We start from the raw sequence: 22,193 nt of genomic DNA, 5'->3' as shown, positions 1-22,193 counted from the left end.
CCTTTTTCTCTTCCTCCTCCTCCTCCCTCCTCCTCCCTCCCCCCCCCCCCCTCCCCCCCATCCCCCATCCCCCCCCCTAACTCTCCTTTCATCGCATCGACAGGCCGTGTCAAGCTACATGCAAACCATGAGCGTAGAGCAGTTTGCGGCGCAGCTGACTGCTCTGGTGGACGAGTACCAGGTCTTTCTTCCTGCTCTCAGCTCCCTCCAGTCACTTTCGCTAGATCGTTGTCCAGCTGCCCTTCACCACAGCGAGATACGGCCCCTTCCTGCCGTCTTCCACACTGGTCGCTCTGCGTGCTTCTTGTCTCAACCTCATCGCCTGCCAGGACTGGGAGCCGGCGAGGCAGCTGGGGGGAACCAGCGGGTCCACCAGCAGATCAGCCAGCGAGCCGCCAGCTCCCTACGCGTATCCTATGAGCGAGGAGCTGGGAGGTGCTGAGACTGCCTGCAGGGCGATGACTGACGTGGCTCGAGAGCCTGCGGGCCGAGGTAGGGGAGGAGGAGGAAGAGAATCGCATGCTGACTAGCCGCAGTCTCTTGCTTCCAGCTGCACGAGAGTCGGTTGGGACAGTATCTGACCTCCAAGGCAATAGCGAATCCCTGCCCATTTCATGTTCAATCTTGCTTTGGCTCATTCTTTGTTGCTCTGCTTCTCTTGTTTCCTCCTGCTTATTTCTTGCTCCCCCCCCGTCCTCCACCGCCTCTGGACTCTCATCACGACCCCGCTCATCACGACCCCGCAGGTGCAAGTTGCTTGTCCTTCCCATAAGCGCATCGTCGTCAAGCTAGTTTCTGACGCGCTACGGCACAAGCGTATGCCTCTAGTCGCAAGCTTTCGTTCCTGTCCTCATCTTCCCCCAGCCTCAAGCGCCAACAGCAATCGAAGTAGCCCATACCGGTTTGACTTGCTCCTGCTCTGTTGACCATGACAAGATTTCAGCTGCAAGACAATTTTCCTCTTCATGAGTTCACAAGCGATCGGAGAAATCTTGATCTTTGCCATGTACATTCAAGAACATTTCGGCCCTGCAAAACCAGACAATCCCGACCAGGTCAGCAACATTGCCTTTCACCTCCTCTCAGCCTGTCGTACTCCCTCGCTCGCTTATCTTCTCGACTCAGATCGTCATCGAATGCATCGACAGTACACCTCTTTACGCTGACGAGAATGGAACTGAACGACAGGTAACGTCAAGTTGTTGCAATGTCTCTTGTCGTCTCTGTCTCTTTCTGTTCTTATTGTCAACTTTTTTCAGGACATTCTCACTGCCGTCACGTTGGCGTACTTGGAGTGGGCGAAGATGAGGTTTGATGAGCCTTGCTCTTTCATGACCGTTGTTCTTCTTCAGCTTCATGCCCTCCCCCTTCCTCTTCCTCCTTCACGATCACCAACACTAACACCTCTTCCTCCTCCTTCTCACTGTCTTCCTCCTTTGCCGATCAAACCCCTCTCCCCTTCCCCGACCTCTCACCTTCAAGCAACGCTTTTCCTCTCCTTGTCTTTTATTGACTTTTGTCTGCAGAGGATTTCTCGCTGTTAACATAGTCGTACCTGCCCCCATCGAGGAGAAGGTAAATAGAATCGAGACTGCTTCTTCCTTGTTTACCCGAGCTGCTCTTTTTGCTGCTGAGTTTGTTTGCCCATTGTTGCTCTTCTCATCTCCACTTCCTCGTTCAGAATTACATCTTCGCCTACCGCACGCTCAATGTTCGTTTGCGAACTTCTTCGCATCTCGCCAAGTGGTACAAAGTGAGTATAAATGCTGTGGAAGTCGATCATCAGTTCTTATCCCTCTTGTCGTGTCGTCCTCTTTGCTCCCTGCCCTTCCTCTAGGCCTTCTTATCTTTCTTACGATCTCTTCATCTATCTTGCGCTTCTCTTCTCTCCATGAAGTTTTCTTCCCACACCTCCTCTTCTCTTTTCTTCATCTTTGATTTGCCTTCTATTCGTAATTGTCTTGGCAGCGGCTACTTGAGAAAGGGATGGCAAGTAACATTGTAACGGGTATCCAAGTAAGAGAGGAAGGAGGAAGGAGGAGAAGGTGAGTTTGTGATCGTCCCCTAAAGCAGAGTGCGAGCAAGCAAGCGAACAAAGAGTCAAGCATAAGCAAGTCTTCTCCCGAGCAGACAAACTTTCTTGCAGGCGAGAAATTTCTCTTGTCTCGTTTGTCCTCTTCTTTTTCAAGACTCTTGAAAGACTCTTGAGCCTTTTCTTCTGTCTAGCTCCTTTGCTGCTGCTTCTCTTGCTTGTTCATCTCATCGTAACTTCATGTTTCTAGCTGGATCCTTGGATTCTCTGCGAGATTCAGGAACAGGCAAGCAAACTCATCACTTGTTTTGTGTTCCGCGTTACATCTTCTCTCATGTTGTTCAAACAGACTCCACCAATGGGAACTCAAATTCCTCAAACTCACCAAGCAGGTTCGTGATAGACCTGCATGCTTCTCCTCCACTACACTTCATCTGCTATCCTGTTCTGCTGTCCTCTTTCCTCTTTCCTTCTCTTCAGTTTGCGCTCTCTTCCCTTCTCCGTTTCACTCTTGCTTCTCTCTCGATCTTCTCTTGCCCTATTGAGCAACTTTTTTCTGACAAGGCTTGTAGTGGGAGCGGCGACGACGGCAATGGAGGGAGCATGTCGGGTCCTGTGAGCTCGACAGCAAGGGAGTGACACTGAGAGCAGGAACGGAGATTCTGATGGCGCATCGAGTAGCAACAACGGCGGACAAGTAGATGCTGCTTTCATATTCCTCGATCTCTCCCCTCTCCTCCTCCTCCTCCTCGTCTTCTTGCTCTCACCTTCTGCCTCGCCCTTCCCTCCTTCCTGTCACCTCCCTCCTCCTCCTCCTTTGTCCCTCCTTGTTGCGTTCTGGCTTCTTTCACCTGACTCTTGCTCCCTCCTACTTCCCCATGCCTCCCTTTGCTACTTCAATGTCTCCCTTTGCTACTTCACTGCTGCGTTGACTTCATCTTCCTCTCTCATCTCCTTGCGACAATGTTTCATTCCCTTCTTTCAGGTCTTCAGATCGCCGACCTCTCACCCTATGACGACTCTGGGAGGATGAAGGAGGCGGCTCTAAGCAGTTCCCTCGTCGACATCTCTACCATCTTCAGCGCCTCGCTTCAGGCAAGCAGCATGACTCCTCCTCTCCTTTCTGACTCCTCCTCTCCTTTCTGACTCCTCCTCTGCTTTCTGACTCCTCCTCTGCTTTCTGACTCCTCCTCTGCTTTCTGACTCCTCCTCTGCTTTCTGACTCCTCCTCTCCTTTCTGACTCCTCCTCTGCTTTCTGACTCCTCCTCTCCTTTCTGACTCCTCCTCTCCTTTCTGACTCCTCCTCTGCTTTCTGACTCCTCCTCTCCTTTCTGACTCCTCCTCTGCTTTCTGATTCCCTTCTCCTCTTCTCCTCTTCTCCTCTTCTCCTCGCTGTTTTCGTCTCTGTGCCTTTCGTCCCTGGCCTCCTACGTCCTCTCTTCAATGCTATTCTTTGCATCTTTAACATCCAGCAGGACCCCGGCAGACCTGTCTGTGTCATGATTGAGGACGACGCACCCTTCGTGTCCTCACTGTGAGCTGGGCGAGAGCTGAAGTTTGATCGACTCAAGTGACAGCAGATGCACAAACCGAGACGATCTCGTTGCGTTTCTTGAGAAGAATCAGCTCAAGTTCAATTCTTTGAGAAGCGCACAGGTCCTCCTCCTCTACGACCACCACCACCACCTCCTCCACCTCTTCCGTTCTGCACTTCCTCCTCCCATGCTCTCTCCTCCTCTGATCGTTTAGCTGCCTTCCCCTTCCCTGCCTTGCATGGTTGTCGTCGAGCTGTCGATCTTCTTGCATATCACCTTCATCTTTGTGGGGCGTGACGACCATGCAGATGTCAAGCATGATGATCGTTCAGACATTGTTGAAGGAACAGTACACCGCGGTAACCTCCTCCTCCTCCTCCTCCTCCTCCTCCTCCTTCCCCCCCCCCTTCCGCCATGCTGCTGTGTTTCTCATTTGCCTTCCTCCTGCCTTCTTGTTTGCCTGATCACATCGCAGTCGCTCGTCTCTCCGCTTCCTCCCCCCCCCGAGCAGCTCTACCCTGGCATGATCAACTTCGGTCTGCCCTTCCTGCAGCCCCCGGACTTCGCCATGTCCTACCCGATGGCCATGCAGCCCTTTGCGTCCAACGCCTCCTGGAACCAGCAGGTGAAGAACTTGTGGGCTCATGTGTAGTTCTCCTTGTTCGCGCTTCATTTTCTCCTTGGAAATCTCTCCTCCTTCTCTATGTCTGCTGGCATTCTTCTACTATCACTCGTTGCTTAATCTCCTCCTCTATGACTGCTGGCATTCTTCTACTATCACTCGTTGCTTAATCTCCTCCTCTATGACTGCTGGCATTCTTGTACTATCACTCGTTGCTTAATCTCCTCCTCTATGACTGCTGGCATTCTTGTACTATCACTCGTTGCTTAATCTCCTCCTCTATGACTGCTGGCATTCTTGTACTATCACTCGTTGCTTAATCTCCTCCTCTATGACTGCTGGCATTCTTCTACTATCACTCGTTGCTTAATCTCCTCCTCTATGACTGCTGGCATTCTTGTACTATCACTCGTTGCTTAATCTCCTCCTCTATGTCTGCTGGCATTCTTGTACTATCACTCGTTGCTTAATCTCCTCCTCTATGACTGCTGGCATTCTTGTACTATCACTCGTTGCTTAATCTCCTCCTCTATGACTGCTGGCATTCTTGTACTATCACTCGTTGCTTAATCCTCTCCTCTATGACTGCTGGCATTCTTGTACTATCACTCGTTGCTTAATCTCCTCCTCTATGACTGCTGGCATTCTTGTACTATCACTCGTTGCTTAATCTCCTCCTCTATGACTGCTGGCATTCTTGTACTATCACTCGTTGCTTAATCTCCTCCTCTATGTCTGCTGGCATTCTTGTACTATCACTCGTTGCTTAATCTCCTCCTCTATGACTGCTGGCATTCTTGTACTATCACTCGTTGCTTAATCTCCTCCTCTATGACTGCTGGCATTCTTGTACTATCACTCGTTGCTTAATCTCCTCCTCTATGACTGCTGGCATTCTTCTACTATCACTCGTTGCTTAATCTCCTCCTCTATGACTGCTGGCATTCTTGTACTATCACTCGTTGCTTAATCTCTCGCAGGCCATCTACCCTCAGAACGTCTTCTTCCCCATGCGGATGCCATGAGTCAGTTCTCGTCAGCTCCTCGTTTCTCTCTGTCTAGTCGTGGCGTCAAGATAATTGTTTTCGTTTTTGTAAATTTTCATTGCGCAAGAGGAAAAAGAAAGCGATCTCCCATGTTGAGCAGCCACAAGGACGAAGAAAGGCCCATGGCAAAGACAAACCTGAGCGACGTGTCAACAGCCCCAGCTCAAGCCCAGCTCTAGCCCCTCTTGTCACTTACAAGTGAAGAGTCACTGTGGACTGCCGCTCTGATTGCGGTTGCGCCAGTCTCTCGTCCTTGCTTGATGACCTGAAAGTTGTTTACACTGACAAGAGCACAAGAGCTCGGAACCTTTCCTCCACGCTCCTCCTCATCTCCTCCAAGTTCTTCTGCATCTCTTCGATGGCTCTCAGTCTACCTCTGACAAGCTCATCTCAGCCTCCTGCTTCAAATCTTCTCCTCACCCTCGAGCTCCACCTGTTTCTCGCCATCTCCTCCTCGTACTCCCGCTGCAGACTCTGATGTCTCATGCGAACCTGCGCGAACCAAGACAAGCATCAGGTTCCAAGACCTCTGGACATGCCCAGTACATTCTCGAGGTGTTCTCTTAGCGCTTTGGCTTTTTCTTTATGCTGAGTAGGATAAAACGAGGAGTCACTTACAAAGAGAGAGAGAGAGAGAGAGAGAGAGAGAGAGAGAGAGAGAGAGAGAGAGAGAGAGAGAGAGAGAGAGAGAGAGAGAGAGAGAGAGAGAGAGAGAGAGAGAGAGAGAGAGAGAGAGAGAGAGAGAGAGAGAGAGTATTGGAGGGCGGGCGGGCGGGCAGGAAGGCGGGAGGGAGGGAGGGAGGGAGGGAGGGAGGGAGGGAGGGAGGGAGGGAGGACCATGATGATTTGATCTCCGATCTTGGAGTGACTTGTTTCTCTTCTTGCTGATTCTTCATGCTCGTGAAGCTCATCCTGCTTCAGCTCTTCACCTTCATCTCCCATGCTCTCTCAGCTCACCGTTTGTGGATGCTCGTCCATGTTCGCATCCTCTCCGCCCTCTAGCTCAACATCGCTGGTCATCTTGATCTTGCATGAAATTTTCTTCTCTGTGATTTTGTCTCGAGCGAGAGAAGCGAAAATCTGCGAGTGAGAATAACAACAAGGGAATGTCTTCAATCCCATGCACAGGTGAACACGTCTCTGCCCTCATAACATACGCATGCATGCCCATCTTGCTTACTTTCTTCACGTCCACATCTTCCTCTTCGGGTACATCCTGTCACGAGAATGACATGCGTGAACGCAAGAAAAGATGTAGACCGAAGTCGTTTGCAGAAGAAATTTGTCTCCTGATACTGCAAGCTTGTGACTAGTAGAAAACACTCGCAGCTGCTGTCACCGAGTTTCAAGGTCGAAGCCGTCAGACGGAAATGAAGTTTGATTGTAACAGCAGCCTTGACCCTCTATAAGCACAAACAAAGCAAATGCACTACGAGGAGGGACAGGAGCAGGAGGGGGGGGGAGGGGAAGGAGCAGGTGGAGGAAGGAGGGGAAGGAGCATGGGAAGGGGAGGAAGCAGGTGGAGGAGGGGGGCAGGAGCAGGGGGAGGGGGGAGGTGGGAGGGAAGGTGGATAAGCTTCACCTCCTCGTGACGGGCGAGGGAACCGCAATGAGGTCTGACGGAGTATCGCATGGGCGATGTCGTCTTGATCTTTGTGCTCTCAGCCTCAACTAGCCTCATAGCAAACGTTACCTTGAACAACATGCGGCCGGATGTCTCGTTGCGAATGGTTAGCCTGATAAAGAAAGCAGTGAATGATGAAAAGTAATTGCTGGAGAAAAAACAGGTCTTGCTCCTCCTCCTCCTCCTCCTCCTCCTCTTGCTTCGTTTCCATTTCTCGTCTCAGGGTTCCTCCTTCTTGCTCACCTTCCTTCTGGAGTCTGTGGGACGGGATGTCAGCGTTTGTCGTGGCTCACTCAATTCACCCCTGACCTACCAACCACTCACCCAACTCCCACGCTCATCACCCAACTCCCACGCTCATCGATCCACTCTTTCCTGAATCTACTTGATGCTCGTCCCTCCATCTGGCCTGACCTTCTACTTCTACGGTTCTATCCTGTCTCCGATGTCCTCTTTTCCCTCTTCCCTTTTCATTCATTTGTGTTCCCCCAACTGCTTCAATCGATTTCTTCTTCTTCATCTCTTCCTCCTTCTCTCACTGCTACTTCATTCTTGATTGCCTGCTCTTGTTTTTATCTCTGTTCTTATCTTCTACTTCGTTTACTTTCACTACTTGTCTTCTCTCTTCCCTGTTGTTTCTTCGTCTCGTCGTCTTGTATCACTCTTCTCGCCGTCATCACTCTTCTCATCTTGTTGTATCACTCTTCTCATCTCGTTGTATGCATTCTCTGCTCTTATTCGTTTTCTTCTTCTTCTCTCACCTTGTTCTTCTCCCACGCAATGCTGATCTCGTCGCTCGTCGCCATTGGTTTTGCACCCTGGCGGGTAAACCAACTCCGCCTCAGAGTGAAAGCCAATGACACAAGATGGACTTGTGGTAGGATCGAGAGGAGAGGGAGGGAGAAGAAGCTTATAGACAAGGAGAGAAGGAGATGGTCAGAGCTTGGAGCTTCATGGAGAAGATGCTTCACAAAGCAAGGAGATTCATAGCGAACGAGATAAGAAGACGATCAGAGCTTGACAGAGCTTGAAATTCAGGAGCTTCACTCGTAACCTAAAAGGCATGGAACAAGGGGAAATGTTTGTTTGTATAGAAGGCAAATGAACTCAGAGAGGAGAAGCAATTCGGAATAAAGTGCTTTGTATATCAACCAAACACTAGTGCTATGTCTACAAACAACAAGAGCTACTTCCATCAAGCACTCGAACGCGAAAGCTCATTGAGGTATTATCGCTCTCTATTTCCTCTAATGGGTCTTAGACATGTCGCCGACTTCTGCTAGAGGCGATTGCAACTGACATCAGCGTCAGAGCAATCAGCTTCCAACTCACTCTCTCTTACCTTCCTGCAATCCCATCGCAGCTCATACTCGCAGCAGCTTTGAAACGCGTTCTTGGTTCCCAACACGGATATATAGAAGTATCCGAGCATGAAGTGGTGGTCGAAGAACTGGATAGCAAGCCTGTGCTTCTCGTTACCTTCGCTTCCTGCACCTCTCCCCGTCACCTCTTAGCTCCCAGGCCGCAGGAGCTCCAGTGATACTCTTGCTGAGTCGGAAAAGGAAGAGTTCCATTCCCCACGTACACATCCGCCAAACCCTGCAGGAGCTTGAGCTGCCAACTCACGTCAGCTCAGCTCTTGCCCAGGTACTGTCGAGCTGACCTCGATCCTCAAGGTGCACTGCCCACTGTCAGGGGACAGAAACAACTTGTAGGAGGAGATGAGATCTTTCTCTACCCTCCCGGGGATCCACTGCCACGATAGTCTAAGAACAGGAAAGGAGAAACGTCAGCTTACCTCTCCCTCCTGCACTGGCGGAAGCTCGGGGCTCAGATCGTCAAGGCACGCATTGAGTTTCTGCAATCGGTGGAAGTTGCTCATAAAATTGAAGAACAGCAGAAGTGGGAAGGAAGGCGAAATGGAATGAAAGGAGAATGCAATGAGGTGAAGGATGAAGGTGAAGGTCTCATAGAGGTAAATGATGAAATGAAACTGAAGTGGCGCTGATGTAAGGTACCTGATTGTGAAGGAAGGATCGCAATACAGAGTAGCTTTCAAGTTCCTTAGGAAGTCCAACAAGCTTTCCTTTCCAGCGTAAGTCAGCCTTGACGACCTCGAGCTTGTCTTTCTGGATCTTCCAGTGAAAGTGATCCATAGCTTGCTCTTCTCTGAAGGCTGCCTTATGACTCGCCATCTCAAGCGGCACCTTAGCCTTCTTCTCCAGCTTCGCCATGAGCTTTGACCGCTTGTACTCCTGTGACCGAGCGACCTGCTCAAGGTGACGCATCTTCAGATCTTCCTTGACAGCCTGCTGAAATTGGTTGATCGCTGCCTGCTGCTCCTTGTCTCTCGCCAACTTCTCCATCAGCTCTCTGTGAATCTCTTTCTTTTTCTCGGCTTTGAGACGTTTTTCCTCTTCGATTCGTTCTCTGTACGCCTCGACATGCCTTATCTGATCGTCATGCTTCTGCTTCAGATACGCGAGTCGTTCTGTCAACTTCTTCTTCCTTTCTTCCATTAGATTTCTAAAGGTTGCATCTGCCTTGTAAAATCTGTCTTTCATCTTCACCAGTCTGTCACGGGATGAGACCTCATCGTCAAGCTCCCTGCCAATTACCATCACCCAAGCATAAAGACTTTCCCGCTTGCCTCAGACCTCAGCAACTGACGATTCTGCATCTGTTCGAAGTGAGAGAAACGCTTTCTCCGCTCTTTCACTAGGTCCTGAAGCATCATGAGATAGAGTTAAGGTAAGACAGCAGCTGCCTCAAAGGATTTTCTATGACGGTGCTTTACTTCCTCCTGCATAGATGAAGTGGGTGCGGTATGCACTTAAATAACAAGGAATAGGAGAAAACCGATTGAGCAATCTTGCGGACGATCATCTGAAGGGAGCTACGGAAGAATCCCAGGTTCAAACTAGCTTGACGGAACGACCTGAAGATCTGACAAACTGTCAGATCCTCGCACCTCCCAATGTTCGTACCTCTATTGCATCCGCTTCATCCATCTTCTCCGGAACATAATTCAGATGCTAGAAGTGTGCTCAGGAAGGAACGCAGAGATGAGTAAGATTGAAAGTCTTACCTTTAGACAATTCAACCAAGCTTCGAGGGTGACCAATCCATTACTTGCGTCCTTCTGAAAAATCGTCATCTGGGTGACACGAGCAGTTTCAGGAGTCGCCTGACCACTAGGCCAACTCTAGACGTTCTGCCTATGGCAAATTTGTTGAAAAGGACCAAAACTCGCGCATCGTCGATACCAGACAGTCGTACTTCCATCTACAAGGCCATTTTGACTGACGCCGCTAGGTTCAAAGAACAGCTCACGATTGCAAGTCGATTTCTGATTTCAACTGCTTGTTCTATGAGAGATAGGCGTTTGCGTTCAAACAACTGGAATCTGGCAAAGCATGCGACACAATGAGAATTCAAGGATTTGGTAAGATATCTTTCTGGCATCCGGCGATCATACTTTATCTCGGCTTCTTGACGATTGCCATTACATTCAGCAATGATTTCTTCCAGAGGAGTATGGGCGATATCATGATCCTTCAGTCCCAACTCTGAACAGTGAGAGGCGAGAAGGAAGAAACATCACGAAGGGAGTCATCTCTTTATCATAGGAATCACAGGAACCTTTCAGAGCTTCTTTTGACAGGGGCGTGTCTGCTCGGAACTCCCACAGCCTTGGCCTCCTCGTGGATTGACCGAGGACTCGCGAGGAAGATACTCGTGCTAAAAGCTTGTCAGGGCATCGCGTCGAAAAAGAGACACTGCCTGTTCTCGCGGCTTTGTCTCTCATTGTCTTGCTCAAGAAACGCATGTCGTCGCGACTCTCATTCTTCAGCTTCTCAAGGTTCAGTCTGACCTGCACGATGCAGAACAATTCAAGAGAGAACCGCAACGAGGAGCAAGCTTGGAGATAATGATGTACAGGCAAGGAGATGATGATGTACAGGCATGCTTTGTCAGTACCGGCATCCTTCGCCCAGGGCTTCCAAACATAGCGCGGACAGCCTCACTTATGTCATCACTGCTCAAGTTTGTCTTGTTCATCTGACACCCTCAAGTCACTCTCTCTCCCTCCCTCCCTCATCCCCTCACGCTATACTAAGGCCACCGTACAGTCTCACAATCTCACAGCTCGTCGCGCTGGTCAGTCTATGGATAAATCAATGTCCTTGATGAATGACTTCTGGTCTCTCAGGGATGGTTGGCTCTTCTTCTGAATCTTACTAAGTTAAAGAGAGGATGGCCCATTGCGAGAGGCGATGAAGTTTATCACGCCGCTGTTTCTTCACCTCCCCACTTGACCGCCGCAGTCTACTTGACCGCTCCTGTCATTCCGATGCTTCAGTAGTGTGCCGGGGCCCGGGGCTCAGTCACCCTGTACTAGCCCGACTTCTTTACTCAAATTTAATTAAGTTAAAAATTAGTACGCCAACTAAGCAAAAAGATCATCGCCGGATCCGGCCGCCCGCCCCGGCGGGGGCCCCGGGGCCCGGGCCGCGGGTCCAGCGTACGGGTACTTTGAGTAAAGGAAAATGGTACCTCAGGCTTCTCGAAGTTCGAATCCGATTGCAAAAGCACCCTCTTTTTACTCAAAGTTAAGTTGAAGAGACCCTCATTGACCGTACAAAACTTGAAATGCCGGCCCGGAGTCCGATCACAGGCGCGGCGAGGCCCAGCCCGCCGGCGGCGGTGGTGGTTAGAAGGCCCTGAGAGTCCGAAGGAGGCGGAAGGAGGCTGGACTCACATCTCCTCGAATTGTTGCCTCTCGTGCATCACGGCGCGACGAGTTTCTCCCGAGCCCTCTGCTGCCTCTGATCGATGGGGGAAGAGAAGGGGGCGGAGTGGCGGCTCAAACCACATCGTTTGGAATTGTTGCCCTCCGTAAGTCCTGTAAAGTTGTAATTTAGGGGTTCTTTGGCCCTTTTGTTAAAACACTTATAATTTTTTCCCCAGAGCGATGGCGAGCGTGAGGGCATACGAGGACATGGGCAAACTTGCGAGAGAATAGAAGGAGCGAAGAGATGGAGCTTAACCAAGGCGATTGTGTTTCAAGACATTTGGTTCATTTAGAGCTTATGGCAAGCTTACTTGACTTCTATGTATAGGTAGTCAGGAATGACATTCTGCAGCATGCAAGGTATAGCTCATTGTTGAAGGAAATGCCTACCATGTTGATGTGAGCAAGATCTGAAACCTCATATAGTTTGTTTAGTTTTTCATGGAGAATCCTACCAAGTAGTCAATGTTTTGTAAGGATAGATAGAGTAATAGAACAATTTCTTGTGAGAATAGACATAGAAAGCACGGTGAGAAAAACAGAAGCAAATCCAAAGCTCTTTGATGTGTCCAGAAAAAGGTTACAGATTTCAAAATACAAAACTATACTAAAGTATGATTTGTGCCAAAACCGGCCGTAGAAGACCGAGTCGGCGGCACTGCCCGACGCAAGCAGCGTCTCTCACGGAGCCTCCCCGACTGCGATTGACATCATGGAGCATGCAGTGGATATAAGGCAACGATGCAAAATTTGATGACTCGACATGGTGAAGTTTGAATCCAATCCCTTGGCAGGCAACGTGTTCTGCATATTTCATCAGCAGGCAGAGGGATAGCCCTATGTGAAAGCTCGAACAGTCAACGTTGTCGGCGAGCGTCATGTGACTCCAACTTTAGCAACTTGAACAATCGTGAAAGTCTCGCTGATATATTGGTTTTGAAGTCGTTGCATTTTCTTCAAAGATATGGGCAAGCAACCGAATAAAGTGTTCCTTCATGCTGCTGCAAAGTGTTTGAAACTGGCTCTTCACACATACAATCACCTTTGCTGAAGAATGAGACAGTTAGTATGAACGAAGGACTTCGAAATTATGACCAGAGGATTCATCATATCAAGTAGGTTGCCTTTCAAGCTCTACACTACCCTGCTAGTCATTTTTTGTAGATATCAGGCTGATCATCTTCCCAAGCCCCTGTGCGACTGAGCCGCCGCTCCTGATCGGATCTTTGCCTCGTCTGCCACACGCCTCCCCGGCTGTCCCTTGCTAACGCCGGTGAGCTCACGCGACATCCTTGACCGCTACCTCTGCCTGCCTCTCTTCGTGCCCTCGCTTCCATCCGTACTTCTCCAGCGCACCGCAGCCCGTGATTTTGCCTATCCGAAAGCTCTAGAGCCTTTCAGTCTCGCGGCACCATGAACACTACCCTCACCTTCCACCCAGCTGCAAGGATACCAAGCCCAGTGAGAGCCTCTGCAAACAAAGTCAGCTTGAAAGGATGGACGTTTGCCTTTGTCAGCAGCACAAACTCTACTGACATCCTGTGAGGCTCTAATATGAAAGCGTTGTAGCCTCCTTGCTGGGGGTTCACGAGCCTCAAGCAAGTTCTGTGGTTGGGAAGTTGTTGTATGCCTCCCTTTGCATCGAAGGTGATGACTAGATATTCCATCCATTTGCGTGGGCTCTGGTGATCCCCGATAGGTAAGGCTCAACCCGTACTGCACCTTCTTGCAAAAGAAAAGCTCGAAAAGCAGGCATTGTGTAATCGGACTGCGTGCCTTGTACGCTGAGATGTCTTTTTCCACTCTCCCAATCTCTCTGTCTACCTCCTTAATCTTTTCTTCTACGCGTATGATCTCTTGTTCTACTGTTGTCAGAGCAAACCGTTTATCGAGCATACTTGTCAATGAGCCCCCTCCCCTCGTATTCGCAAGCAGCAGCGCTTCCAAGCCGCCCTCTGCTTGTACTCAAGACAATGCCAGGCAGATGCCGAGCTGAAGCAAATCAAGCCAAGAGCGATGCTGAGAGCTCCCTGAGAAACCTTTTGAGCATTGGTCATGCCGCGGACCGATGATTAATATTTTATGAACTAGTTAAATATGTGTTCTAGGGTTCCCAGGGAACCCCTTCAGACGGATGAATAGGCGAAAGATGAGCAGAGAGCAACAGTTCTTAGCTATGAAATCCTCTTGGGGTTTAGGGTTTAGGATGCAGATCCTAAGGCGCGTAGGGGGAGCACAAGGGGATCGGAGGAAGCTGCGAGTCGGAGCAAGTGCTGGTATAGTTCAAAAAGCTTTTTTAGTATGGTACTACAGTATGATGAGAGCGTTCGCAACCTGCTGTATCGGAGATCATGCCAATACACGCAGGGCGTGCGCTCTGGAGGCCACGTCGAAGAGGCCGCCGACCTCGTCGAGATGATAAAGAGCTTCGCGAAGCGATATCCTGGTAGTACGGTAGGACAGCTCATGCTTGCAGAGCTGAGGGGGGATGCACTACCGACATGTCGGCAGGCGAGACGCGACCTGTTTGAAGACTCTCTGAGCGAATGGAGCTCAGAGTCGCGGGTTAAGGGTTTCGGGTTTATGGTTTAGGGTTTCTCCCGACCAAGGGTTTAGGGTTTAGGGTTTAGGGTTTAGGGTTTAGGCTGGTCAGCGTCGAGGTCGAGGAGGATCGTGACACGCTCAGCTGGGATGGGAGCCTGATAGCTCTCTCCCTGGCGACCAAGGCAGAGTGCTCGACGCTTGATGGACGACATGCCCTTCTACTTGGAAGGGATCCTGGAAGTCAAGCTCGAAGCGGTGGCCCTAGTTTTAAGCTCAACCCTCAGCATGAGGAGGAGAGCAGCCCGAGCAGCGAGGAGCAAGCCCAAGAGCCCCAAGGGCAGCAGCAAGAGGCTGGATGGCTGAAGCTCAGCGACATCGACAGGATCACCATGGAAGCAGCGTCACCGTCAGGGCCAGTCGATCAACAGGTCTTGCTCGGGCCTCTCGACGATGCTCTTGGAGACATCAGAGGAGGAGCTGCTAGCTGGCAAGCCGATCTCTCTGGAGCTAGACAAGAGTGTTGGCAAGCTGCATGACACCTTCTGCTCGCCGGGCAACGTGGAGTTCATGACGCTCGGAGCTTGGGCAGCCACGCCGACGCTGGGATCGAAGCGAAACATGTTGAAAGAAAAGCTCAGAGCGTACCTCGGCGAGCAGCGCTGGACACGGGTGCAAGGGAACAAGGCAGCGAGGAGGGGCAGCGCCTTCTCTCCAAGGGCAGCAGCGACTGATGCACTCGAGCAGGAGGCCGAGAGCGATGACATCGAGAGTCGATCTGTAAGCCTCTTGTTTCTTGCGATCAGTAAATTTGCTGAGCACCATGGGTTGAGCTGCACGGGCAAGGTCGACAAGCAAGACCGACTGCGGCTGATGATGAGGGAGGAAGTCGACATGGAGGCTGAGGAGGGCGAGGGCGTGGAGGAGGAGGCCGGCGCCGGCCTTTCTCGCGCTTGAGGCTCGAGGCAAGTCTTAGAGGTGGACAAGAGGCGGAGCGGAGCTGTGGGCCCAAAGGGGGGAAGGAGGAAGAAATAAAGCAGGTGGTCATGGGGCAAGCAACGAAGGTAAGGGCAGGTAAGCCGGTGGGGGAGGGGGGAGAGGGGCCGGGAGGAGGAGGCCGGGCGGAGGCCGGCCGGGCTCTCGGGCCCGGTCCGGACCGAGGCCCGGGGGAAGGGACGTGAGTCCCAGAGACCCATACGCATTCCACCTACCACCTTATCCTTCATTCACTCACTGGCCGAAGGCCGGCCGAGACCGCCAAGGTGTGTCGGAGCCGAGGAAGCAACACAAGTTGAAAGCATGGACGACCCAGGCCAAGGCCAGCGGAGGAAACTCCTCTGGCTGACGCCGGGGTAGACCACTGAAGTATAATCAGACAAGGGAGCAGAGCAGAAGCAAGGCTGCCATAGGGGCCAGCCAAGTCGGGCCGAACTGCCAGGTCACGAGATCCCTGGTTTAGGGTTTAGGGTTTAGGGTTTAGGGTTTAGGGTTTAGGGTTTAGGGTTTAGGGTTTAGGGTTTAGGGTTTAGGAGGCGCCGTTATTTTCGGCAGCATGGCTCCTCGTCAGGTGTAGGGGAAGCCGCCAGGGCGCCAAGGAAGCTGCAAGCAAGAGGTTTGTATACTTCAAATAGCTTTCTAAGTATGGTTCCTCAGTATGATGAAAATGTTCGCAACCTGCTGTATCGGAGATCATGCCAATACACGCAGAGCGGACTTGTGGATGCCTCTGTCCTCGAAGCTGATCTCGTCGAGAGGGTGAAGAGCTTCGCGAAGCGTTATCCGAACAGCAGGACAGCCCAGGCTTGCAAGGTTGTGGAGGGATGCACCCCCGACGCTATCGCAGAAGCCATCCGCTCGACATGTCAGCAGGCACGACGTGAGCTTCTGCAAGAAGCGATGGCTGGATGGAGTGACGCATCCAGAGAGTGGTTTATGCAGCAGATTGAAGAAGCCAAGAAAGAGAAGGTCGAGACATACACCGCCTCAGCAGGCAACGAGGTGACTTCCTTCATCTCCATGACTCTCCTGGGCATCTCCTCGGTATGAAGAAAAGCTGAAGAAGAAATTTGAAGAGATCGGACTGATCGTAGACTCAGTGCAAGAGAGTAAAGCAATCATGTGGAAGGCTCCGTATAGACCCGAGATAGCGAGTGCTGAGGAGATCCCGGTGACTGTTTCCTTCCTCCGCAATGCACAAGCGGAGAAGCTCTGGCAGGGAAGAGAGGACTTCGCGATCGATGGTCGCAAGTTCACAGCTGTACATGTGAGCATCGTGCACGATCGATCTTTCAAGATTCGAGCCAAGAGAGGACCCTGGGGCAAAGGGGGCAGCTTGGCAGAGCTGACTCACCTGCTAACCTTGGGCGGCATGACAACGGCTGAGATAGCTGCCGTCTATCGCTATCAGCTGCTGCGCCAGTCCCTTGCAGCGGTACAGCTCCAGCCGCTGGCAGGCATGCTGGTCGCTGGGGCGCCAGGACAGCAAGTCCACAAAGGCTTAGGTCAGAAAGGCTTCATCGCTGTAGGGGCCAACGTCATCTGGAGACAGAGGGAGGTGGAGTGGATCGTCTCCTCGAGCTGCCCAGAGGCGAATGATACAGCATTTCGAGCTTTCCGAGAGAGCGAAGCGATGGAGGGAGTACACCTGACTCTGTTCAGCGAGGACCCGAAGATCAGAGAGGCGCTCGCAGTCGAGTTGACAGCGGATCGCTTTGTGTCCAGAAATAAGTTGAAGAAGGCATCAAGACTGCAGAAGAAGGCAGGCGGCAAGGACGGCAAGGAGATCAAGATCATCATCAAGTCGACGGCGGCATCTGGTCGCTTCACGAGGAAGGAGATGGAGGGGCTGTGCAACGGCGGCAACACGTCTATCGCAAGAGTCAAGAGAGTCTTGTTGGAGATCGCTAACAGGCTCGAGATCAACGTTGAAGGCATCGACATGGAGGAGGATTTGAACACCAAGTCCTGGAACGGGTCCAAGCTATGCATCCTCCTCGGCTCCACGGAGGATGCTCGACGCATGATGAAGGAGCTGCCCTTCTATCTCGAAGGCGCAGCAACCAAGCTCGAAGCAGTCGGCTTCGACAAGGAGCCTGACTCTGAGGCGGCTGGTCAGCGGGGCACCAGCGACGCAGCGCAGCGACAGGAGGAGAGCGAGGGAGAGTGGCTGGAGTTTACAGACCTGGAGAGGATCACAATGGAGGCAGCATCTCCGTCAAGCCAAGAGGACATGCAGCTCGTCAGCGAGCTGTCAGCAGTCATCGAAGATGCAGCTTCTTTGAACGAGGCGGGGACGAGCGAGCCGATCAAGCTGGTCCTGGACAAGGCCGTTGGCAACCTCCACGACACGTTCTACTCTCCGGGGAGCCTGGAGTTCATGTCGCTGGGAGAGTGGGCGAAGATGCCAGAGGAGCAGGGAGTTGGGCGCAACGTTCTCAAGGAGAAGCTGGGGAAGTGGCTGCAGAGCAAGCGCTGGACTCGCGTGCAAGGAGAGAGCAAGAAGGCAAGGAGGGGCAGCGCGGTCTCGCCACGGGCAACGGCAGCTGCTGAGCTTGAGCAGGGTTTAGGGTTTAGGGTTTAGGGTTTAGGGTTTAGGGTTTAGGGTTTAGGGTTTAGGGTTTAGGGTTTAGTGCCTCTCAACTCTAAAACCGAATCATGCCTCTCAACTCTAAAACCGAATCATGCCTCTCAACTCTAAAACCGAATCATGCCTCTCAACTCTAAAACCGAATCATGCCTCTCAACTCTAACACCGAATCATGCCTCTCAACTCTAAAACCGAATCATGCCTCTCAACTCTAAAACCGAATCATGCCTCTCAACTCTAAAACCGAAACTGCCTCTCAACTCTAAAACCGAATCATGCCTCTCAACTCTAAAACCGAGATGCCTCTCAACTCTAAAACCGAATCATGACAGGAGGAGGAAGGGAGGAGGAAGGGGGGAGTGCCGGGAGTAGGCAAGGGGGGGAGATGGAAACGGTTTCAAAGGAAACGCAACATGTAGATAGAACACTGTATTTTTTTGATTGGATCGAGGAGATCCCATGGTCAGACAAACGAGGCGACAAGGAATTTGGCATCACTGCCCTGAACAATCGAGGAGTAAGCGGATTTTTATGCGAGAACATGATCGAAGTTACTCTCAATGAGATGAGCAAGGCTCTTCAAGGAGGACGAGCAATACACATGGTACGCAAAGGGAGAGCCCACGAGGACCAGCAAACGCGGAACATCATCTTCTTGCCAAGGGTAATATCCAGTCTGCGAGACGAGGCGTCCCGCTTGAGAGTCGGGAACAGATTTCACCTCAGCAGCTTGAGAGATGAGCAACACACCTTCCTGTTTCCAACTATCATCCACAGCAACCACTGGATTCTAATTGCATTAAGATATGATCGGCGATGCGCGTACATATTGGACCCTCTCTGCGAGGACAGAACGAGCACAACGAGGGACCCACGAGGGATCGAGGGAGCGAGGAATCTTGCAACAACGGGGGAGCACGGAGCAAGAGAAATGGCTGAGCTGACAATCGGAGTGATCGAACACATCTTTGACGATCAGACCAACGCCCCATGGCAGGTAAAGTGGTGCTCAGCCTTCCAACAGGAAGATAACTTCAACTGCGGAGTGTTCGCTATCCTTCACACCCTACTGCTCTGCGAGACAAATCAAGACTGGCTAGCAACGATGGAAACGAGGACAAGACTAAGACCTCCGCAAGAATGGCTGATGCAAACCAGAACACAACTGATCGAAGCTCTCACCCATCTGGAGAAGATGGAGGAAACGGCCCAGGTAATTCTGCGATCTCTGCCGAAGGAGGCGAGGGTGCAAGAGAACTTGACATCGACGACAAAGCTTGAGGAGGAGGTACAGCCGAACGCAATCCAGCGGCTGATGACCTCGACGACAAAGCTTGAGGAGGAGGTACAGCCACACGCAATCCAGCGGCTGATGACCTCGACGACAAAGCTTGAGGAGGAGGTACAGCCACACGCAATCCAGCGGCTGATGACCTCGACGACAAAGCTTGAGGAGGAGGTACAGCCGATCGCAATCCAGCGGCAGGCGACCTCCACGAAGCCCCAACCAAGACATCTGGGTGAGGAAATGGAGGAGAATGCACAATCAGGAGAGAAAACCTCCCAGAGAGGGAAGGAGCGGAGGGGGGAAAGGCAGGAGGAGCAAAGGGGCAATGATTGGGCGCAGATGCATCGAAAAAGTTCAGACCCAGGTTTCCTCATCTCACAAAATGTGAATGGTTGCAATCACTTTGTTCTCAAGCACATCCTCGCATACTTAATCCAGTCCTTCCAACCTGGGGTTGTGCTACTACAAGAGGTAAGGGTCTCGGCCCGCGACGAGAACAAATTAAGGAAGATGATCAAGGAGAACTGGGCCTGCTACAGAATCTTCCTGGGGCCTGCAAAGATCAATGCGAAGAAGGGGAAAGGAGACCTGAGGTTGGTAACGCTGGTACATGCGGCCCTGTCGCCGTCACCCTCCCCTGCCGCTCACCAGGCGTGCAACAAAGAAAAGAAATATCGAAACCGAGTGTTTTCGATCAAAGTCGGAACAGGGAAAAACTCTTTCTTAGTCACAAACCTCCATCAGGTACCTGCGGAAAATGCGATTCGAGAGCAAGGGGAACTGTGGGCAGAGCTGCTACACCTCGCTCTGGGAACGAGAGAGACACACATCATAGCCGGAGACTTTAATGCAGCAAGAACCAACACAACAACACCAATGCGGAGAGGATATTCCCCCTCATCTATCACCGCAAAAGCAGATGAGAGATTCGAGAAATTCCTGGCAGACCTTTCCGCACACCGTACACTCTCATATGAACAGATCAGCGAGACTGGGACAACATTTACCTTCTCAACATGGTACAAACAAGAACTGATAGAAGCCAAACTCGACGCAGTTCTCGCTATTCACCCCCCAAGTGACGAGGACAACTTTCCAAACATCTCCCTTCAATCGTGGACGGTCGACGGCTGTGTGATAGGGGGAGCAGTTGATCACAGAGCCCTGGTGGTGCAAGTACACACCAAGTTCACGTCCGAGGAGACGCAGCTAATCCCACGAGTAGAAGTGCACCAGATGAATTCACGACAGAAGAAGGGGGAAACCCCTAAAAGCAGATGGGTGCTGGATCGCGATTCGTGGGAGGAGAAGAAGATCGAATGGGCGCAACAACTAGATGCAAACATACGAGACATGCGAGCTAAGGCGCAAGAATGTAACATTTGTGAGATGCTCGCCAACTCTCTACCACTAAAGGAGGTGAAAATCAGAACGGGAGGAAGGCGACATTCGAACAAAGAACAAATGGATTTGAAGAGATCGATCCGCAACTTGCGGACTAAACTTAGGGAAGCATCACAGCAAAGCCCAGCGACTGGAGTACCTACGGAAGCTACATTACAAAGAGAATTGCGAACTAAGATCGAGAGGTTCAGAACGATATGTGAAGAACAAAACAACGAAGTTTTCCAAGAGATCTGCCAACAGCAGCAAACACGGCTAGGCACGGTAGGCAGCCGTGAATCCCAGAATGCAATGGGACGCAAGAATGATTTCATTCCCAAAGAACCGATGATAAGTCAAGACATCAAGAAAAAACACCCTAACTCCCTTCGTTGCCACAAAGGCTTGGCTCTTCGACTGCTCGGCAAGATAGTCGACAATGCCGACGAGCTCATCAACCAAATCGAAGCAACCCTATCTAGCGAAGACACGAGGGGCGTTAGAGCATTTTGGAGTGCAAACCAGCAACTGATGATTGGGATCGAGCGAGAGGGGACAGATGACTGGATCTTTCTATCACTGCTACCTGCAAACACAATCACGAAAGCAATTGTAGCACTAGAAGAATCGGATAAAACAACATGGGAGATAGCAGGATACCGTGATCTCACGGATCATCTCCCAATGCAGAAGGTTAGAGAGCTAGAGGACGCGGACCATACACGATTCTTCTTCAGCGTCAACGCATGCACGAAACAAGGGACCTGCTCAAAATGCTCAAACATCGGATGTATGCTCCCCTTGGCTGACTCAAGCGACGAGACCATCGGAGGGGGAGGGATTACCCCGTACTGCACAAAATGTAAGTCGTTCACAACCGTGGCCCCAAGACGGATCACCATAGCGTTGCTTTTCCGGCCGGGCGCTCATAGGAAAAATTGGCAATATTTTTTTTTTTTCGAAGGACCTGAGGGGTCCCTTCATTCCATGCCAATTGGGAGTACCCTCCTTTGAGAAGTCATGTGGGAGGGTAGTCGCTCTCATGAAAATCGTTGCTGTGCAGGGCCAAAGAGGGGTAGGGTGATTTGAATTTGGTGGCGTGGACACCTCACCACGCCAAACCAATGTAAAAGTACGCATTTTAGGAGTATCTGTGGTACCAACTTAAAATTGCAGCTCTTACATGGTACAAAATGAGGGCCAAACTGGTCGGAACTTCGACTTCCGAGAACCCCTCCATTTGACTGTTGTTGGGGGGTGGGGTAGGCATGGAGCACCCTCAACCACCCACCTTTGAAAGAATTTGAAACTGCGTAATAGGGGGTGGGGGGTAGCCCCCTTTTCTCATTCCCCAAGCCCCCTCTCCCTGGACGAGCAAGAGGCGATGAAATGGTGCCTTCCTGACTCGCGAGGATGAACCTTGATATTGAGAGACTTCGAATCCAACCCAACTGAGATAGAAATGAGATGAAGATCTCATATCACATCTGTAAGAGATGATCGAGCTTCTTTCTCAACTCTGCAGGTTGGGCCAAGGTTTGAATCATCCAGCGTGTAATGTAATATGTGCCCTTGGTTCATACAATCCGCGAGTGTACTTGCAAATATGCTTCGAAGACATGATGACATTTTTATGAACAGGTAAGGAACTAATAATGGATACACCATTGAACAGAATCAACTCTGATTGACCCTTCTTTCAAATTGCAGTGCGTTGCACGTTGCGCTCAAATGCATGAT

The 22,193-nt window shown here is 51.2% G+C and overlaps 6 protein-coding genes across 6 annotated transcripts in view; 3 read left to right on the top strand and 3 right to left on the bottom strand.

Moving 5' to 3' along the window:
• The window catches only part of GUITHDRAFT_146008 (hypothetical protein), a gene marked incomplete at both ends in the record, with an annotated part of 5,583 nt that extends 1,363 nt beyond the window's left edge, over positions 1 to 4,220 (top strand). The window contains 16 exons of the mRNA XM_005822988.1: positions 104 to 181; positions 330 to 492; positions 537 to 616; positions 747 to 901; positions 944 to 1,055; positions 1,087 to 1,188; positions 1,260 to 1,309; positions 1,527 to 1,575; positions 1,682 to 1,753; positions 1,969 to 2,045; positions 2,382 to 2,424; positions 2,597 to 2,647; positions 3,509 to 3,567; positions 3,614 to 3,689; positions 3,877 to 3,927; positions 4,044 to 4,220. Coding sequence (XP_005823045.1) covers positions 104 to 181; positions 330 to 492; positions 537 to 616; positions 747 to 901; positions 944 to 1,055; positions 1,087 to 1,188; positions 1,260 to 1,309; positions 1,527 to 1,575; positions 1,682 to 1,753; positions 1,969 to 2,045; positions 2,382 to 2,424; positions 2,597 to 2,647; positions 3,509 to 3,567; positions 3,614 to 3,689; positions 3,877 to 3,927; positions 4,044 to 4,220 — 1,395 coding nt within the window. The remainder of the gene's footprint in view (positions 1 to 103; positions 182 to 329; positions 493 to 536; positions 617 to 746; positions 902 to 943; positions 1,056 to 1,086; positions 1,189 to 1,259; positions 1,310 to 1,526; positions 1,576 to 1,681; positions 1,754 to 1,968; positions 2,046 to 2,381; positions 2,425 to 2,596; positions 2,648 to 3,508; positions 3,568 to 3,613; positions 3,690 to 3,876; positions 3,928 to 4,043) is intronic.
• Positions 4,221 to 5,291: 1,071 nt separating this feature from the next.
• Positions 5,292 to 6,917, bottom strand: GUITHDRAFT_117731 (hypothetical protein; the record flags this gene model as incomplete). The annotated part of the gene is made up of 9 exons (XM_005822987.1): positions 5,292 to 5,373; positions 5,433 to 5,501; positions 5,544 to 5,612; positions 5,670 to 5,728; positions 6,194 to 6,316; positions 6,417 to 6,452; positions 6,497 to 6,525; positions 6,576 to 6,639; positions 6,819 to 6,917. The coding sequence occupies 9 exons, from the start codon at positions 6,915 to 6,917 to the stop codon at positions 5,292 to 5,294; spliced, it is 630 nt and encodes a 209-aa protein (XP_005823044.1).
• Positions 6,918 to 8,107: 1,190 nt separating this feature from the next.
• GUITHDRAFT_117730 (hypothetical protein) lies at positions 8,108 to 10,145 on the bottom strand (the record flags this gene model as incomplete). The annotated part of the gene is made up of 11 exons (XM_005822986.1): positions 8,108 to 8,155; positions 8,203 to 8,323; positions 8,368 to 8,474; positions 8,524 to 8,613; positions 8,659 to 8,718; positions 8,879 to 9,467; positions 9,518 to 9,585; positions 9,720 to 9,806; positions 9,848 to 9,895; positions 9,949 to 10,002; positions 10,053 to 10,145. The coding sequence occupies 11 exons, from the start codon at positions 10,143 to 10,145 to the stop codon at positions 8,108 to 8,110; spliced, it is 1,365 nt and encodes a 454-aa protein (XP_005823043.1).
• Positions 10,146 to 12,934: 2,789 nt separating this feature from the next.
• GUITHDRAFT_117729 (hypothetical protein) lies at positions 12,935 to 13,322 on the bottom strand (the record flags this gene model as incomplete). The annotated part of the gene is made up of 2 exons (XM_005822985.1): positions 12,935 to 13,042; positions 13,086 to 13,322. 2 exons carry the CDS (start codon positions 13,320 to 13,322, stop codon positions 12,935 to 12,937), a joined length of 345 nt encoding a protein of 114 aa, XP_005823042.1.
• Positions 13,323 to 13,956: 634 nt separating this feature from the next.
• On the top strand, positions 13,957 to 15,153 carry GUITHDRAFT_117728 (hypothetical protein; the record flags this gene model as incomplete). Its single annotated transcript, XM_005822984.1, has 4 exons — positions 13,957 to 14,109; positions 14,167 to 14,241; positions 14,286 to 14,627; positions 14,662 to 15,153. The coding sequence occupies 4 exons, from the start codon at positions 13,957 to 13,959 to the stop codon at positions 15,151 to 15,153; spliced, it is 1,062 nt and encodes a 353-aa protein (XP_005823041.1).
• Positions 15,154 to 15,837: 684 nt separating this feature from the next.
• On the top strand, positions 15,838 to 21,262 carry GUITHDRAFT_117727 (hypothetical protein; the record flags this gene model as incomplete). The annotated part of the gene is made up of 5 exons (XM_005822983.1): positions 15,838 to 16,194; positions 16,250 to 17,763; positions 18,357 to 18,446; positions 18,497 to 21,146; positions 21,191 to 21,262. 5 exons carry the CDS (start codon positions 15,838 to 15,840, stop codon positions 21,260 to 21,262), a joined length of 4,683 nt encoding a protein of 1,560 aa, XP_005823040.1.
• Between the last annotated feature and the right edge of the window lie 931 nt (positions 21,263 to 22,193).

Source organism: Guillardia theta, assembly GCF_000315625.1.
Source record: "Guillardia theta CCMP2712 unplaced genomic scaffold GUITHscaffold_115, whole genome shotgun sequence".
Taxonomy (NCBI): domain Eukaryota; class Cryptophyceae; order Pyrenomonadales; family Geminigeraceae; genus Guillardia; species Guillardia theta.
This window is presented reverse-complemented; position numbering and strand designations above follow the sequence as displayed.